The sequence below is a fragment of the Pomacea canaliculata genome, linkage group LG10, assembly GCF_003073045.1.
Source record: "Pomacea canaliculata isolate SZHN2017 linkage group LG10, ASM307304v1, whole genome shotgun sequence".
Taxonomy (NCBI): domain Eukaryota; kingdom Metazoa; phylum Mollusca; class Gastropoda; order Architaenioglossa; family Ampullariidae; genus Pomacea; species Pomacea canaliculata.
Window position 1 is genome coordinate 7,497,538 of NC_037599.1, and position 17,241 is coordinate 7,514,778.

Genomic DNA, 17,241 nt, shown 5'->3' on the forward strand with positions numbered 1-17,241 from the left:
ATTAACTATTAACTAGTAACTTATAATATATTTCATAAGATTTTGAATTACACTGTGATATAGTCAGATTAAGGAAATCTTAGATTCTGCACCAAACCACTTTGACCTATTGTAGAAAATCCGATTCGTCGTCACAGTGACGTCACATTCGTACACGTTTGTAGCAAGATGGCGTCGAAGGTAGGCATAGGTTCCTCGGTGACCGTTGTTAGCAAATGTACTGTTGTCGGTTCTTGTTAGTTTGTGAGCTAATATCCTCAATTTGAAGTACAAAATGTCAGTTAGATACATTTTTACGTGCTTTCAAAGGAACACATGTTATTTCTACATTTCATTTATGCTCTGATTATTCGATCTTCAACAATTTTCGAATGTTTTGGAGGTTCCGCCTAGGGCATAAGCAAACGCCCATTAGTAGTAAACAAATTCATTTTCTTATTTTGATTTCCTTTCTCTCTCTATATATATATCTCTTTCTTTCTGGTAACACATTGGTGTAGACTGCCATCATCTACTTCTATTTACTGATATATCGTAATTATGACTCGGGTGAGATGAAATTTACACAAACACAGGGGAGAAATGCTCCGTACGCTTGATAATTAACATTCATGGTAAAAATAGTCCATGAAATATATTTGTCATCACTCAGCATCTTTGAACAATACACTTTTCACTTTATTAAGTAATAGCAGTAATTCAGTCTTTGTGGGAAGATTAACAGTAGGAGTAAATATCCTGTACATAATTTTTCAAGCAACACATTTGTGTTTCAGGAACATTGTTCGATTATGAACTTGATAATGGATGATAAACATTTCAAAACTCGATTGACTGACTATATAATATGATAATTATAAATGGACCTTAATAAAAGGGCTGACAGATATCTCATATCCATATTTTTCACTTTATGCTCCTTTCATGATGTGTTCTGAAAATTAATAAAAGTAATTTCTGTGACTTTAGGAGTTTGACATATGTTTTGTGTACCTCATTAGAATAATTGTTTTGGTCAGTCTCAATAAGTGGAAGCATTGTTAGTGTTGATGCAGATCTTTCAAAACGATGTGCTTCAGTGCAGGTTAAAAAAGATATGTGTAATTTAAAATGACAACGATTCTTAAGTTTCCTGGCTATCCATTACAATTTTGTTTGCTTATAAAGCACAACATGTCAGTGACTATTAACAGACATAAGACTACATTTTTTTTTTTTGGACAGGTGCATGTCTTGTTGGGCATATGGATGTGTCTCTGTGACACAGTCCATTCTTTTTATGTGCCTGGTGTTGCACCCGTTGAATTCAAGATTGGTGATAATGTAGATGTAAAGGTACGTTAATATTATGTACAACTAGTTTGTATTTCCCATCCTTATAAGGTTTTCAGATTCCTAGTTAAAGTTGTTGAAAGTTAAAGTTCTTGAAAATTTTCAGAAAAATATTGTTATTAGTATCATGATTTTGAATATAAAAAAATCTGTTTATTACAAAATGTTTTAAACATTGAGACTTTATGTAACTGAAAATTTTGTACATGGGAAAACACTGCTACCTATTGTCCTATAACTTTTGATGATAGTTTTCAACCTGCCATAAACTAGCAAAACATGCTTGTGACAAGCATTTTTCTAGCATTAGTTCTATTTATGAGAGCTAAGATAACATAAAATGCAGAAATGTATTGTATTTTTTTTCTTGCTTTTTCAAAGGCTGTCAAATTAACCAGCACGAAAACACAGCTTCCTTATGAGTACTATTCTTTGCCATTTTGTCACCCACCAAATGGAATTGTGTACAAGACAGAAAACCTTGGTAATTTTTGAATATGTTTGTGGTGGTGGTAAAAATAGTTTGCTGGAAATGTGTGGGTTCTTCATAATTCATGTGCATGATTAATATGCCATCTTCCTAGACACAAAAGACACTTGTGTGAAATAGCTGATTTAAATTCCATAAAGTGGATTATTTATATAATCTACACATACCAAGTAATGTTAAAAAAAACAAACAAGAGAATTTGTTTTATTAAAAGATATAAAACAGATCCAAGTGCACTTTTCTGTTCCTGTCTTCAGATTGAATCAAATCAGAATTTTAAAAAATGGTTATTAAATTTAGTAAGTAAACATTATATGTCATGTTTTTTCCAGCATTTAAGCAGCGAAAATGTATGCTTGTATTTTTGGTGGAATGTAAAATATGCTATGTCTGGCACAGTTTTTGTATGGTGTTGACACTATTTATTATTTCCTTCATTGATACATCAAGAGAGGCTATGATTGATCAGGATATATAAAACAGCACGACATTTAGAACTATTTGCAGATATACTAAAAGGTGTAGTTATATACTGTAAATATGGATGCAAGTTTGTTGATAACAGCAATTGTGTCATCATGTATTTATTTTATTTTTTTTATCATAAGGTGAGGTTCTACGAGGAGATAGAATAGTGAATACACCCTATAAGGTAAATAATATCTTTTTTTATAATAGAATTTTATGACAAGTTTTTTTGTGGATGAATTTTTAAAAAATGCTAAAAATTATGAGAAATAAACCCAAAGCACTGACACAGCTCAGGTTAAATGCCTTAAAGATAAGAACAATGATAAAATTTAATGTAAGACCCACCCCTATCTTGCATACTTATATGAATAGAACGGTGAAGGTCACGTTTTTCAGTTCAGGGGAGTGGGAAAGAGTGTGGAAGTGTAAGAGATGTTTAGTTTAGACCAGTTTTGTATTTTGAGGGATTGAAATGTAGCTTTTATATCCTATCTCAGGTAAGTTATGATGATAAAATACATTTTAACAGAATTTTTTACACAGCTGAATTACTGTTCTGCTCCTTCTTGTTTTTATTTTTTTCTTTCTAATAGAATTTATTTTCTTGCTGTATATTTTTCAAAACTTTGGTACATATTACTAATCATGCAATTTTGCACTCTTTGATTACACAGGTGAACATGAAAGAGAATAAAAAATGCCAGCTGCTTTGTGTGTCGGGTGACAAAAAGTATGAGCCACTGACACTGACAGCAGAGGAGGGGCGTAGCTTTGCTGAGAAAATTCGTCATGACTACTATATCCACCTGTAAGCCTGGATAATGTGTATATACATTAATTTATGTGTCTCTCTTCTGTTTTTGCAGTAATTCATTGTACGCAAAGTAATGTAGTTTTCTGTTGCTAATTATATGTTGCTTGATGATGTCATGATAGTTTCAGGTATGTGCATAAGGTTGTGTGAAAGGTTTTGTCAGTGGAGAAAAGATTGTGGTATAAGATTATCTGAGCCTTCTTTAAAAATCATTTTGAAACTCCTTTTTCTCCTGTGCATGCTTGCACATGCTCACGTGTGTGAGTGAAAGAGATTAAAGTGATTTTAAAAGATTGTTCTGCCACACATTATCTGTTCAGATTTCTTTGTCATTGGTAGAGATTGATTACATGGACTACATGTTTAGTGAAGAGTCTGCCTAATATTGACATTTGACATGGTTTCATTATATAAATTATAGCATCATGGACAACTTGCCATGTGCCACAAGGTTTGAGATGATGGAAAGCAAAGAAGTTCAATACGAACATGGATACAAGATGGGCTTTGTAAATGGCAAAGAAGTAAGAAATTTTATCTGTACAGGTGTGTGTGATTTTGTGCATGCATTTGTACTTACTGATTACATAAAAATAACAGAATAGAATGAATAATTGTGATGTGCAAAAGTGTGTTGTTAAATGCAAAGTAATTTATCCATCCAGCTAACAAGTATGGCCATCACTAAGAGATTGGGTAGGTGGTGGTTTTGTGTGTCTGATGGGGAAAGTATTTTTTCATCTTTTTTTTTTTTTCTAGGTATACCTAAATAATCACCTGAAGCTCCTCTTAAGCTACCACACAGAAAATGGGTAAGACATTCTTTCACATAAGTTTCTACACTAACATTTTCTGTGAAAAATAATGAGCTACAGACTTCTGTAATAAGGTGTAACCTGGCTGACTCAAACATCCTGAGGGTAGGGTCTTTTTGTGTAATACAGGTTATCCAAAATCGCTTTAAGATCTAGAGGGCAGTATGACATCTTCCTTTGTTACCCTAGCGCTTATTGGATAATAGCTTCTCTTTGATGTTTCTAGAGAAGTTGCCTATGTCACAGCTCACCATGTTCAGGGTGGAAATTTTCAGCCTTGATGATCTTCACAACATTTGGGTCCTTCAGCTTCTGCAAGTCAAAGCAGATTTGGGGGTTAGCTGGGCAGTATTTCACCTTAAGTTTCAACTTCAGGCTCATTAGGACAAGGTCATAGTCACTATGTCAGCTTCAGGATATGACTTTATTTTGGCCTTGCCTATGTCAAAATGCTTTGATAGATGAATGAAGTTGATATGGGTATAGACCAAATCATCTGCAAAGGTGAAAGTTGGGCTTTCGAGTTAAGGCTAGAATGATCAAGGCTTTGAAGGTAGTTGGACGTGGTGGGGGAGGAAAAGCAGGTGTTTCTGCACACTTCTGTTGATTAATATATTTTGCTGTTACAGTCTGTGTGGTGTTTGCTTATCTTATCTTTCTATAGCCAGAAATTTTTGTTTACATCTGCACTTAACCAAGATAGAGCACAAAAAAAAAAGAAGAAATCATTCTCAAACATACTTGAAAAAAGGAAAGGCAGTCATTGATCTTTTACAGATTTCTTGTCTTTTGTTACAAATATAAACAAAGTAGTTCATTTTCTTGTGTGACTTTACATTATGGCTAATAAACCAAATATACTGATTTTCATAGAATATTAATAGATTAATAAAAGTGTATTCACTCAGTGTTGATTTCTTTGGAAAAGGGTAAACAACTCTGACTTGATTGGTTTTTTCATTACTTGCAGTGAAACCTTTCGTGTGGTTGGGTTTGAGGTTCAGCCAACAAGGTACAGTAGGCAGTATTATTATCCTATTATTTGATCATTAAACTATCATAAGAATGAAGTGATACTCATTATTACAAAAATGTTTGCCTTGTGTAATTTTTTTTCTTAAGATTTTTATAGCAACTTGGCATCGGTTGTGTGTTGTTGTTTTTTTGGTTTTTTTGTTTTTTTTTTGTAAATTGGTTTTGTCGTAAAAGTATTCTGAGGACACTATGAGAATAAAATGTCATTAATTGCTACTTTCAAAAGTTGACTTAAATAGATTGAATGGTCATGTAATGCAATCTGCATCTGGATGTTTTTTAACAGTATTACATATGGAGAGCTTGAAGGAAAAGAAGATGGTGTGTGTCATTTAAAGGGGGAAAACAAACCAGCTCCACAGAAAATTAATGAAGATGGTAAGAGCCTGTTTTATAACAGTATATTTGCTGTTTATCATGGTTTAATAAAGTTTGTTGACTTTTTTAATCTGACAAGAATGGGGCGGAAATTATCAATATATTATGCATTATATGTGAAACAAAATTATCATCCATATGTTATACATTGTAGGTGAGACAAAACTGGTGTTTTCCTATGAGGTGGAATGGCATGCATCGGAGGTGCGATGGGCTTCACGGTGGGATATCTACCTGGCCATGCGTGATGTTCAGATCCACTGGTTCTCCATTATAAACTCTGTTGTGGTGGTGTTTTTTCTTTCAGGTATGCTCTGCATGATTTCATCTTTAATTGCCACTGCAGTGTTATTTTCTTTTGTTCATGTCAAAAAGAAGTTAGAATGAATTTGGTGTGACTTTTTATGTTACATGTTTATGATTGAATCAAATTGTGGACGCAGCTGTGATTTGGCTTAAGTCATTTTTATGTTACTTAGGTATTTTGACGATGATCATGGTGCGCACTCTGCGACGAGACATTGCACAATATAACAAAGATGATGATTTGGTAAGTTTGGCATCAAAGTTGCTGTCTTTGTGTTTTTAAAAAAAAAAAATCGATGTCTATTGTCTGTTGTAAAAAAAATTGCAACGGTCATATTTGCTCTGCCTGTTAGTGTTACCTTTATAAGTTTTATGATTAAAGCAAGAAAAAATTTAAAATGTGGGAAAAAAATATAGTTTTATATATAAAGACTTTTAAATTGGTTTTATTTTGTTAGGATGAGACAGTTGAGGAGACAGGATGGAAGCTGGTTCATGGAGATGTGTTTCGCCCGCCTCGCTACACAATTCTCCTTACAGCCCTAGTTGGTGCTGGCATTCAGGTCTTCTTCATGGCTTTTATCACTATCTGTGAGTACTGATTTTTAAAAATCCAATCCTGTCATGGTAAACTAATCAAGCTTTCTGTTTATATCCTGTTGGCCTATTTGCTTGGATCATTGTGGCAAAGATGCATTGTTTGCATTGATTGGCTGTTTATGTTGCAGTTTTTGCCATGCTGGGTATGCTGTCTCCAGCCTCTCGAGGAGCTCTAATGACAGCTGGCATTTTTCTCTACATGTTCATGGGGTCAGTAAAAGATGGCACCCTCACAGTACTTTGTCCCCATGTTGAGTTCTTAGTTGTCCTTGAGAAGACTGGTCTCATAATTTCCATCTTCTACAGATCTGTTATTTAAATGAAATGGTAATTTCTACTTGCGAGTCATAATTCATAAATGCTCAGATGGGAGTGTCATCAGGATAGTTTATAATGCTGTCAGTCTTTTACTTCTGCTTTTATTGAACATTGTTGCTCGGATAAAAAATAGATCCTTTCATTACAGCTTGTTTGCCGGTTACTATGCTGCACGTCTGTACAAGACAATGAAAGGAACACTTTGGCGCCAGGCTGCTTTCCAGGTAACTTTGATATGTCTGCTTAAATTCTGTTTATTCATACTTTGAAGGTAAGGCTCCGAGTGCAATTATAATTAAAGGTTTTTGTTTGTAGCTAGTAATCTTTGGAGAAAAAGAATACTATGAGAAAAAAATCAATTGCAACAGTTTGCTCAGATCTGAAACTCTTGCCATTTAAAAAAATTTCTTTTTTTAATTTTTGTGGCACTTTCGTTACAGACTGCAACAGTGTACCCTGGAATTATGTTTGGTGTGTGTTTCCTGCTCAACTTTTTCATATGGGGTAAACATTCATCCGGAGCTGTAAGTATTAGGTCAACTTGAAACAATCCGTCTGCAGAGTAACGTTTTAAATTGCTTACTGACTGCATCTTTTTAACACCATATGACTTTTTACTTGGAATAAAACTGCGAAGAGTTCATTTGCAAAGATGAGAGTGAGTATTTTGAAATGGTGTCATTTATTGTCCCTTTATATATGGAGTGATATGAGAAATGAGGCAACTAACAGGAGTTTCCATCATAGTCTGTCCTTTGAGATGCAGAAGAGTTGGTATGGGGTTAGTACATAATACTGATTTTTACAGGTTCCATTCACCACTATGCTGGCCTTGCTGTGCATGTGGTTTGGTATCTCACTTCCTTTAGTCTTCCTTGGATTCTACTTTGGTTTCAGGAAAACAGTAAGCAAAACTATTTTAAAAAAATCTGTACTTGACAGTCACATATAGGCACAAGAGAATTGTCATTATAGTATACCACAAGGTCTGTGCATCTTAGAGCAGATACTTAATGCGGGTTTGGGTTTGTTTTGTTTTTTTAACAGGTTTTTGAAATCATAATAATAAAGGAGACAACTTTGTTAGACTCCTGGATATAAACAATTTAAAGGTCCTTAATGGAGAAATGAAATCTTGTTTTTGAATGATGTTTTGTAGCCATATGAACATCCAGTACGCACAAATCAGATTCCACGGCAGGTTCCAGAACAAACCTGGTACATGAATCCCTTCCTAGGGTAAGTGGTAGTATCAGATGACTAACCTGTTGCAATAGACCTTTTTATAAAAAAGATGATGTACAGAAGCATGGTTTCTGAAATGGTAATGGGAAGACAGGTCTTGTCAGTCATATCTTTTGTTGGGGATCATAATTGTTAAGGCAGTCGACAGTTCTGTCAATCACTTGATGAAATCAGTAATATCCTAAATGATGTGCTATAGACATAAATATAAATGTCTCAGTAGTAGTCTCAGCATTTGACAGTTCCTGTAACATAAACATTTGCTGTTTCTGCAGAACTCTAATGGCTGGTATTCTTCCATTTGGTGCCATGTTTATTGAACTTTTCTTCATCTTCACGGTTTGTGCAACAGCTCTTGTCATTTGTTATCTTTGTGATAGGCAATCTCCCATGTTAAAATGTATTTGGTGTGTAAAGACAGAGAGAAAGTCACAAGATGACTGTTGGCATTGTTTGCAGATGAGAGAAATGTTCAGTGACAAGAAAAAATTAGAAGGACAAAATGTGTGCTTTAAAGGGCAACATGAGTGCAAGATTTTTTTTTTTTTTTTGGTATGATTGGGTTAAGATCATTTTAAAATAATAATTCCTAAAATATGAGTACACAGATGATTTTAAAGATGAAAGCCTTCAAACCTCGGCATTCTCACCTGCCAGTAGGTAGAAGATAATTACTGTCCTATACCGGAGAGTTTCGTTGCATATAACTAGTGTTTGTACTAGTGAGTCCAGAAAAGCTAAGCATGCTTTCTACCAGTCAGATGAAAAAATACCTCTCAGATTGTCATGTTCAAGAAGATATTTGTTTTATTAAAAATTGATTTTGGAATACAGCCCTACAAATTTGAACTTATTTAGAAGTTTCCATTGAAGTTAAAAAATAAAAGGTAGAAAAGGTAAAATGTAGTATGCGTGGATGTTGCACATCTGGTGCTTGATCTTTGTTTAAGCTTCTTACCAGCTATTGTAGTTGGTTTTTAACAGCTTGTGCTTTTGTATTCTTGGCACTGCTGTAGGAAGAACATCTCTTCATGTTATTGAAAGTTCAAGTCTTGCCTGTACTGTACAAATGACTGGATAACAATCCCTTTTGAAATGTTTTGAGCAAATTCTTGAGGATGATGGGACAAAGTGTTCACCTTATGTTTGATGAAAGCAGAGATTGATCTTTGGACAAAATTAATCCACTGGCATTTGTAGCCTTTATCGTTAGGAACTAACTTCATCTGAATGTTGTAGAGAACATTTATCAACAGCATGTTGTGTCCTGATCTGTTTACTTTTACTGAGGGTTACATCATTCCTTTTTGAATTCAGCTAATGCAGATGACACTTCTTTTAGAAATACTACCCTTTTGTTACTTCCTGTTTTGTCAACAAATTCAGGTGTGATGAAGGAAGAAATAAAATATTTCTGGTGCTTCGTCATATAATACCACTGAAGGATGGTTTTGTGATACTTTATGCTCCATTTCCAGCGATTTTTGCTGTGCACTCATGATGTCCTTTATATTAAACTCACCAGTGGACTGGTGCATGATCAGAGGAGAAATAATTTCAGCTCACATGGGAGAAGAAAATGTATCGGCTTCAGTAATGAAAGAAAATAACTGAAACTAATCTAATATGATGTATAATGCATGTTGTGCAAATTTTGTGATATCTGTAGTATCAGTCAGTCTTACATAGAGTTAAGGCTTTGTTATTACTGAAATTGCTCGTGTTGATGTTTCATTGATTAGTATTCTTATGTCTGTATTTTTCATTGTTGTAATGTGCAGGCCATCTGGGAGAACCAGTTCTACTATCTTTTTGGATTTCTGTTCCTTGTCTTCATCATTCTTATAATCTCCGTATCCCAGATTTCCGTAGTGATGGTGTACTTTCAGCTGTGTGGTGAGGTATTTATGTCTTTATTCTACTTTTTATGTTCCTTGATTTACAGGTTGTGTGAAGAGACACTCATCCACAGAAACATTTATACCTTATAGGAAAAAAGTAATTTTGTGCATCCTGTTTCATTGCTTTTATGAATGGCTCCGAAACTTAGTATATTAAAATAATACTCCATCCTTTTGCACCTGTTCATGTTCGGCCTTTTTATTTTTATTTATTTTTTTTTTTAATGATGTGATCTACAGGTAGCATCCAATAGAATTTATGAGCATTTAATAATATTCTAAGGCATTTATATTCCACGATTGTCATACGGCTTAATCATTGACAGGATTACCACTGGTGGTGGCGTTCTTTCCTTTTGTCTGGGGGCTCAGCCTTCTATGTCTTTGCATACTCCATTTTCTACTTTCACACAAAGGTAAGAATGTTGGAAATTGTCGACAGACCGTAATGGAGGTGAATGACCTAATGCAGAAAAATCTTTTGCGAGATATTGTTTTAAAAAATTAAATATACTGCTGTTGTCAGAGTTGCAACTCCTGTCCTTTATGTGTCAAAAGCACTTTTGAAAATAGGAAATAACTGTTTATTGTTATCTGTTTATCAACATTTACATTTGGTAATGCTGGTGTCTTGTTTTCTTGGAATGTACAGTCATGTGGTTTCTTTGGTTGGATCTTGCAGTTGGAGATTACGGAGTTCATCCCAACATTGCTGTACTTTGGCTACACTTTGCTTATAGTCTTCACCTTCTGGGTTCTGACCGGCACCATAGGCTTTTTCTCTGCCTACTGGTTTATCCGAAAGATCTATGGAGCTATCAAAATTGACTGAGCATCCAAGAACTCATACTTTTTGACCAGCTTAAGATAGACTTTGGGCTAGGTGAATTGGGATCTAGAGTGAAACTTGCAGATGTTATGATTGTGAAAGAAGTATTCTCAAGAGGAGACCAGCAAGCAGATTTTTTTCTCACCTTTTTTTAACACTTTCTTTTTAAAACCCTTTACTGGGTAATCATTTGTGGTCATGTGCTCTCTGTGCAAACAAGAAACAGTACAATGGATGCATCGTCTAGCTGTGCAAGTTGGATTTAGGATTTTAATATCTGTATTCATGCTAAAAGTATGATGAGGGCTTGAGAAGTTTGCTAGTGGGTACCTGAGATGCCATAACCCTTGCTTTGTACTTGATGAAAGTAACAAGAATTGAGAATGCAGTTGAGGTGGATGTCCTTTGAATTGTTTATAAATTGTGCACGTTTGTGGGGCAATGTAGCACTTAGGAAAAACTGAAGGTGGAAAAGCTCAGGATGATAAATGGTGGTGTTTATTTTAGTGAGTTTTTGTGGAAGGAATAGGGAGAAAAATATGTCAACAAATACTTTTTGCTGAACTTCATCTATACGCTTCTAAGTATTTTTATCATTTGACAAATTTAGTTTACAGTATGGCTTGAAGCACATTTATTATTGTACTCCTGTCACTGCTTTCTTGTTTTGAAAATAAACAGAACCATTAAAAAATGAACATGTAGAAAAAGTCATTGTGCTTTTAACTTTCTCTGTATTTCAAGTTTTAAAGCTATAATGAGTTTTTTATTTTTAATGTCTTGATTAAATCTATGTTTATGCCGCATTCAGAAAGTATGACAAGATAGCATGTTTTTCTAGCACAAAGTTGTTCAGATATGTGGCATTCAGAGTTTGCGTATAAAAGTCTAGAATATTTTGCAAATAGAACTTGCAAAACAGCTGTTCATTTCTTTAAAGTAAAAGTGTTTGAGAGCTCATTCTTGAGAGTTTGCATGAATGATAACAAAACTTCAAAAATGTTTCTGTGACAAATTTATATTTTGTATGTGTGACAAATTTATATTTTGTATGATAATATGTTCTTTGAACCTCATTGTAACAAGCGTGAACTGCAATTTTTCCCAAGTTTCCAAGTCTTGAGAGCAGTCCCTTAGACATTGTCTAATAAGCATTCATCATTGTGGTCTTCTTTCCTAGCTTACATTGTTAGGGCCAAAAATTCCTGAGTCAGTTGAATGTATTTGAAGGCTAAAGAAGCAATTATGATTGCCAGTTATTTGAAAACATAGCCCCTTAAGAAAAATAATATCTTCTAATATGCATATGATCCTGGAAGGTTGATCTGAGCTGAAGATAAATTTAGGTGAACACTATATAAAAATCTCTTTAGTTGTTAAGTGATGCATAGTTTCTTTGAGCAATATACAATACATTCTCAGGGGCCTTTAATTAAACAATGGTTACAGTAGCTTATGCAGATTTAGCATTATTGTTATCAATTAATTTATGCATGCTAACTCCCAGCAAAATATGTCATGGCATTTAACATTTTAATGTGCTTTGGTGTATTCCTTTCTATTAGCAGCATTTGGAAGTGCTCTGGTGAAGCATTTGGTGCTGCTGTTTGTAGTTTTTGTTTTGTTTTTTTTTTTTTTTTCGCATGCCAGAAATCATGCCTGTTACACTTGAGTATTTCTGTGATCTTTTTGTGTTTGGGGCTGTTTAATAGTTAGGTTTTAAAGTGACCCTTTACTTTTGCAATGCTTGACAATTTGTTGTTTGATTTTCCTCATTAACCCACCCACCTCAAACTCACTGTTGAAATGTATGAAAAAAGAGCACCCTCAGGGGGTCGACAAGGGTGTCAAAAAAGCCCAGAGTTACAGGAGGACAGTTAAAGATAGTTTCTAGTTAAGTAGTTGAGGGACCAGAAGTGATGAATTCAAGGAGTCGGGGAAGTGGGAATACTGTTGACAGCAGCAGTTGTATGTGTGAAGACTGAAGAGTATGTCAACTTAGGTACACACATGGAAGTCTCCTAATTTAAATGTATCATCAGTTTGTGGCCATAGCTTGTACGTACTTGCATCAAAATATGTAAATGAACTTTGTTATAAATTTTGATGCTGATTTACATTTGAAGGAATGCTGAGAATTGCACATGTGAGGAGAGAGAACGAGCAAGTGTTCCACAAAAGAATGTTAATGCTATGAATTTCAAGACATGAGGTACTTCGCCAAATTATGTCGAAACGTTCAGCAAATGTTTCCCAGCAGTTGTATTATCATCAAGGCAATCACTCTCATTTGTACAGCCATCTTTACTATAAAAGAGTCATGAACCAACTTAGAAAAAGATAATCAGACTTGTCAAGAGTAGCTCAGCCATGTGAGCAGTACATTTGGTCATTGAGGAAAGAAGGGGTGGAAATAAAGCCTTCATCTTTATCTGGGCTTAAATGTAACAAATTTGCTTGTAAATTACCATGCATGGTAAATCACAACAGGAAATTTGTATGTGATAACTTACAGTAAAGAATCAAGTGTGGGTCATATTTGTATATATTTGCACTGGTGACTCAGCATTTGATCGTGTTAGACAACTGTGCATTTTGTGTGTGTGTGAGAGAGAGAGAAAACCATTTTGTAAACTGCTGGGTGAGAGGCATAGTCTGCAAGTGGCTGAATAGGGATGGTTTATTTGTGAGTATGCATGTGGTAGACACAGTATATGCATAATATGCTATAAAACCATGTGATTGTTGAAACAGGAAACTTAGAGTGAAGATCAAAGACAGTTCTTGATGGCCATCTGCAAGGTTACTAATTTTAAAACACCATATTAATTTCATTTTATAGTTGAAATTATATAATTTGAATTGTTTTTAGTTTTGATTTGTTAACAGTAAAAGCTTTCCATATCTATGTGTACATTTGTCAGATATTGGCATTTGCTCAGAGCTTTTGAACAGACGTATTCCATGAGGCAGACAACATGTTTAAGCTATTGTTTAGCATGTTCTCACCAGGTTCATGACTAAAAAGATTTTTTTTTCATCTTACCAATACTTCATCTACTATTGGAACTATAGTAATTTCTCTTTAACCACAGTTAAACCCTTTAGGAGTTAGCAAGTGCATAATGATGTGATGCTTTAGGTCATATAGTGTGTTAAAGGCCAACTTGAGTTCACAACTTTTTTCAAATGCCAGAATTTCATTTATCCCTAGATATTTTAATTCTTCAGATCTGTGCAGAGAAGTCTTCTGTTCACAAATATTGTAATGCTCAACTGCTTGAGGACGTATTTCCCTAATCATGAAAGTAGGCTCACTGATAAGGGAATTAATGTTTCATTACCATATGCTGACATTATTTCACATTGGTTGCAGCCTTCAAAATATTATCATTTAGATAAATGTTCCACCCCCTCCCACAAAAATCAAACTAATCTGTGTAGCAAGCTAATGAGCTTGTAATTTAGTAGCAGCTTTCAGCTTAATTTTATGTGTGACTCAGGTTAGTCTTTGATGAAGGTGTGGGACAACTATCAATACTGTTATGGCTAGAATGGGTCAAGCCTGTGGTGTGTGAACCCTACCAGTTACGCCCTTTTATTGAAACATTGCAGATCAAGAAATTAGAGGTCTGCCATTAAGACCATCTATTATTATTAACAGGGTGCTTGCAGCAAGGGCACAGAAACAGGGTGAGGATAATTTCAAACTCCACTTGCTTTTTTTGCACCAATTCTGTCCAGTGATTGCAGCATATGGACAAATATTCTGAGGTTTAGATTTTGTTACCTTTAATCCAACAGTTTGAAGTGAGAGTTCAAGTTTATGACTCAGTCGATAAGGAAGTGAAAAAATTACTGAATTCTCTGCCATGACACTGAGAATTGACAGCCTAGACCACAAGTTAGCTTTAAAAAAATCTAATTAAAATTTGAGATACGTATCCCTAGAAAAGTCTTAGTAAGAAGCTGTGGAGACTGATGTAATTGTATTTAAGAGTGGTGCAGTGCTAGAAAATAATCTTTAAATATTTTAAATCTTGTCATTTAACAGCAGTATGATAATGCAGTTCATTACCTACATAGATTTGAAAGTGTTGAACTGATTTTTTTCACTTTTAGTAAGACACATTGCTATTAAAATGATATAATGGCTACACAAAGTGTAGGCTTTCTGCTGCTGGATAATGGAGTTTTGATGCTGTAATTGTGTGTAGCTTATCCATATGCCTGGCCACGTTTGTAGTCAAGCCTCTTCTGTGTGACAAAGGCTACAAGCATAGATTTTATTTTCTACATTTTTTTAAAAGGTTATCAAGTTCTGTTTTTGGATTATTTGGTGATCATTATGAATGGTAGCCTGTTTGGTTATATTCTTTGAGGCTTCTTGATTGGAAGATTATTTCTGCTATTTACGTTTGTGAAGAGTAAATGATACTAAGTTTTGTCATCTTCCAGGTGTTTGGACTATGGCTCAAATCTCCCCCACACCCTCTTGAACCCAATTGGATTTTACTTCATTGTTGGGTGCTTAAAAATAATCACAATAGATCACTTTTGTCCAGCATCACAACCTAAGCAGACTCTGCACTGACCAACAATAATAAATAATCATAAAAATTCTCCCTTTAACATCAGCAAAGATATTGTGTTGTGTGGCCTGGTCAAACAGCAAGTAAATGGGTTTCATACTGGAGTGTGTGTGTGTAAACCATTGACACCATTGCATGTGCCATTCTAACTATTTACTTTGTTGTCTGTGTTAGATTTTTTGTCTTTTTAATATTAGTAATATTTGTTGACAGCTATGTAAAAAGCTTTGTTCTTACTTGATCATTACCTTCTGGGAAGTTCATGTTGGTGTACTTATAGAAAGGTTTGATTCAAGTGTTTCTTTGGTGATATAAATTGTACTGAGTTTATTTTTCTCATTTTATCTTGAAGCATTTACTGTCACTGTGAACACATGATGAAAACAAATCTGTTTTCTTGTCATCAGAGAGTGTTGCTGCTATTAAGATGGCCGAATTTATTGGTGAGCTGTGTATTGTAACTATGGTGAGTTCACAGATTTTTTTTTTTTTTAATTTTGAAAAGTAATTTATATGTGCTGCCTTCCTCAATCATGGTGTACCTGACAGAAAGCAAGTACTTTGTCATTTTGTTCACCTTATTTCATATCAGCATGGCATTTCTTATATTTGATAATAGTCTGCACACTATCATTCCTCTGGTGAACTTTAAAATCAGTGTAATATAACAAGCCTAAGATGCAAGCTTGCTCCTGCTTAAGCATTCAGGATTTTGATCTTGAGAGCTTGCATTTAAGCAGAATGCACTGTCATCATTACCTTATAATTCTAAAACTTTTTTTGGTTGTTGGAGATGCTGGCCAAAACCTTTGCTCTCTCCCAGTGCAGATGTTGTTGAGAAGGTTAACTTACAGGTGTGGAAAACAAATACATACCTTAAGTAGTTAGCTGTATGCTGTTGGATTCCCTACAGATCTAGAGGGTAGTAACTGTCTTTTTGGGGGATATACAAATATGGTGAAGATGGACAAACGATCTTTGTAGTAGTTGTTGAGTGGGTTGTGCTGGGTGATGTGTGCCTCTACTATGATGTTCAGCGCGGACTGGGCTGCTTCTAGAATGTGGCTCTTTCTGTGTTGTATGAGGGAATCCATGTTTGGTTTTCATGCATTAAAAACTTGTTTACAGAAGTTACTTTGTTGTGGTGTGGAACATCCTGAGTGCAAAAGGTGGGATTTTGTTTTCTTCATAGTGTCTGTTTTTCACGTCATATAGAGAATGCGTCATAAGATTGTGAACTATTATGTTGACAACTATTTACATATAAATGCATCAATTTGTTTTGATATTTTTGCATTTCAGTCTTTTTTTTTTTTTCTTATCTGGATTTTTAACAGTGTTGTAATAATAAGAATCTGTGTGTGTTCATATCTAAAAGACGTCTTCAAGGAATAAGGTGTCCGCTTGTATTGCTCTTATTTCAAACCATCGAGTTTATTGTGAAAATCAGTTTATTTCTGTTGAAGCTCAAGACTACTATTGTTGGCATTGACACACTGGGTGGGGATAATGACTATTGTTATCATGCAATCTTTTGGTCACTTTATTGTGATTGTGGTTAGAATTATGCCATAAATAGCCCAGATCCAATGTGTTAAGTTTTTAAAGTATGGAGCACCTTTAGGGTCACATCCTTGGCTGTCTGCTTGTGTCATTAGCCATTTTGCTAGCCAATTCTACATAGACACATCTGGAGGAATTTGGAGTGGGTGGAAGGTAAAGAAACTTAATTAAAAAATTCATAAGCTTTTCAGATTAAAAATAGGGTGGGTATCTGCAGGCACACTTATGTTCCATGGTGTGGTCACCTCCATCAGTAATCTTGTGTCTACATTAGCACATCACAGTAATAATTTTAGTAACAGGTATGTAAACATGTCATTGTTTACCACCAAATGTAAGTATCAAATTGATCCAAAGCCATGGTTATCTGTAGAATCCTGTGCAAACTAGCTGACACCATTGCCAGGCAGGCAATTGACTGGAATCCTCAGGGGAAGAGGAGAGTTGTGAGACCAAAGCAGACATGGAAAAGAACAGTAGAGAGTGATGCAAAGAATGTTGGAACCACATGGGCCCAACTGAAGGTGGGCTGCCCAAAAGGGTCCACCGGCG

At 34.9% G+C, this 17,241-nt stretch overlaps 1 protein-coding gene across 1 annotated transcript; it reads left to right on the top strand.

Annotated features, from left to right (window-relative positions):
- The first annotated feature begins 29 nt into the window (after positions 1–29).
- On the top strand, positions 30–16,256 carry LOC112573201 (transmembrane 9 superfamily member 4-like). Its single transcript, XM_025253348.1, has 21 exons — positions 30–180; positions 1,225–1,335; positions 1,714–1,816; positions 2,431–2,474; positions 2,968–3,101; positions 3,529–3,631; positions 3,867–3,919; positions 4,893–4,934; positions 5,244–5,335; positions 5,490–5,642; positions 5,815–5,885; positions 6,100–6,232; positions 6,370–6,451; positions 6,708–6,783; positions 7,000–7,083; positions 7,368–7,463; positions 7,719–7,798; positions 8,080–8,143; positions 9,586–9,705; positions 10,032–10,121; positions 10,388–16,256. The coding sequence occupies exons 1-21, from the start codon at positions 169–171 to the stop codon at positions 10,535–10,537; spliced, it is 1,893 nt and encodes a 630-aa protein (XP_025109133.1). The 5' UTR covers positions 30–168; the 3' UTR covers positions 10,538–16,256.
- Positions 16,257–17,241: the final 985 nt, after the last annotated feature.

Coding starts and splice junctions, on each gene's coding strand:
- LOC112573201 (XM_025253348.1), top strand. Junction 5,643..5,814: donor GGTGGTGTTTTTTCTTTCAG/GTATGCTCTGCA, acceptor TATGTTACTTAG/GTATTTTGACGATGATCATG. Junction 6,784..6,999: donor GGCGCCAGGCTGCTTTCCAG/GTAACTTTGATA, acceptor CTTTCGTTACAG/ACTGCAACAGTGTACCCTGG.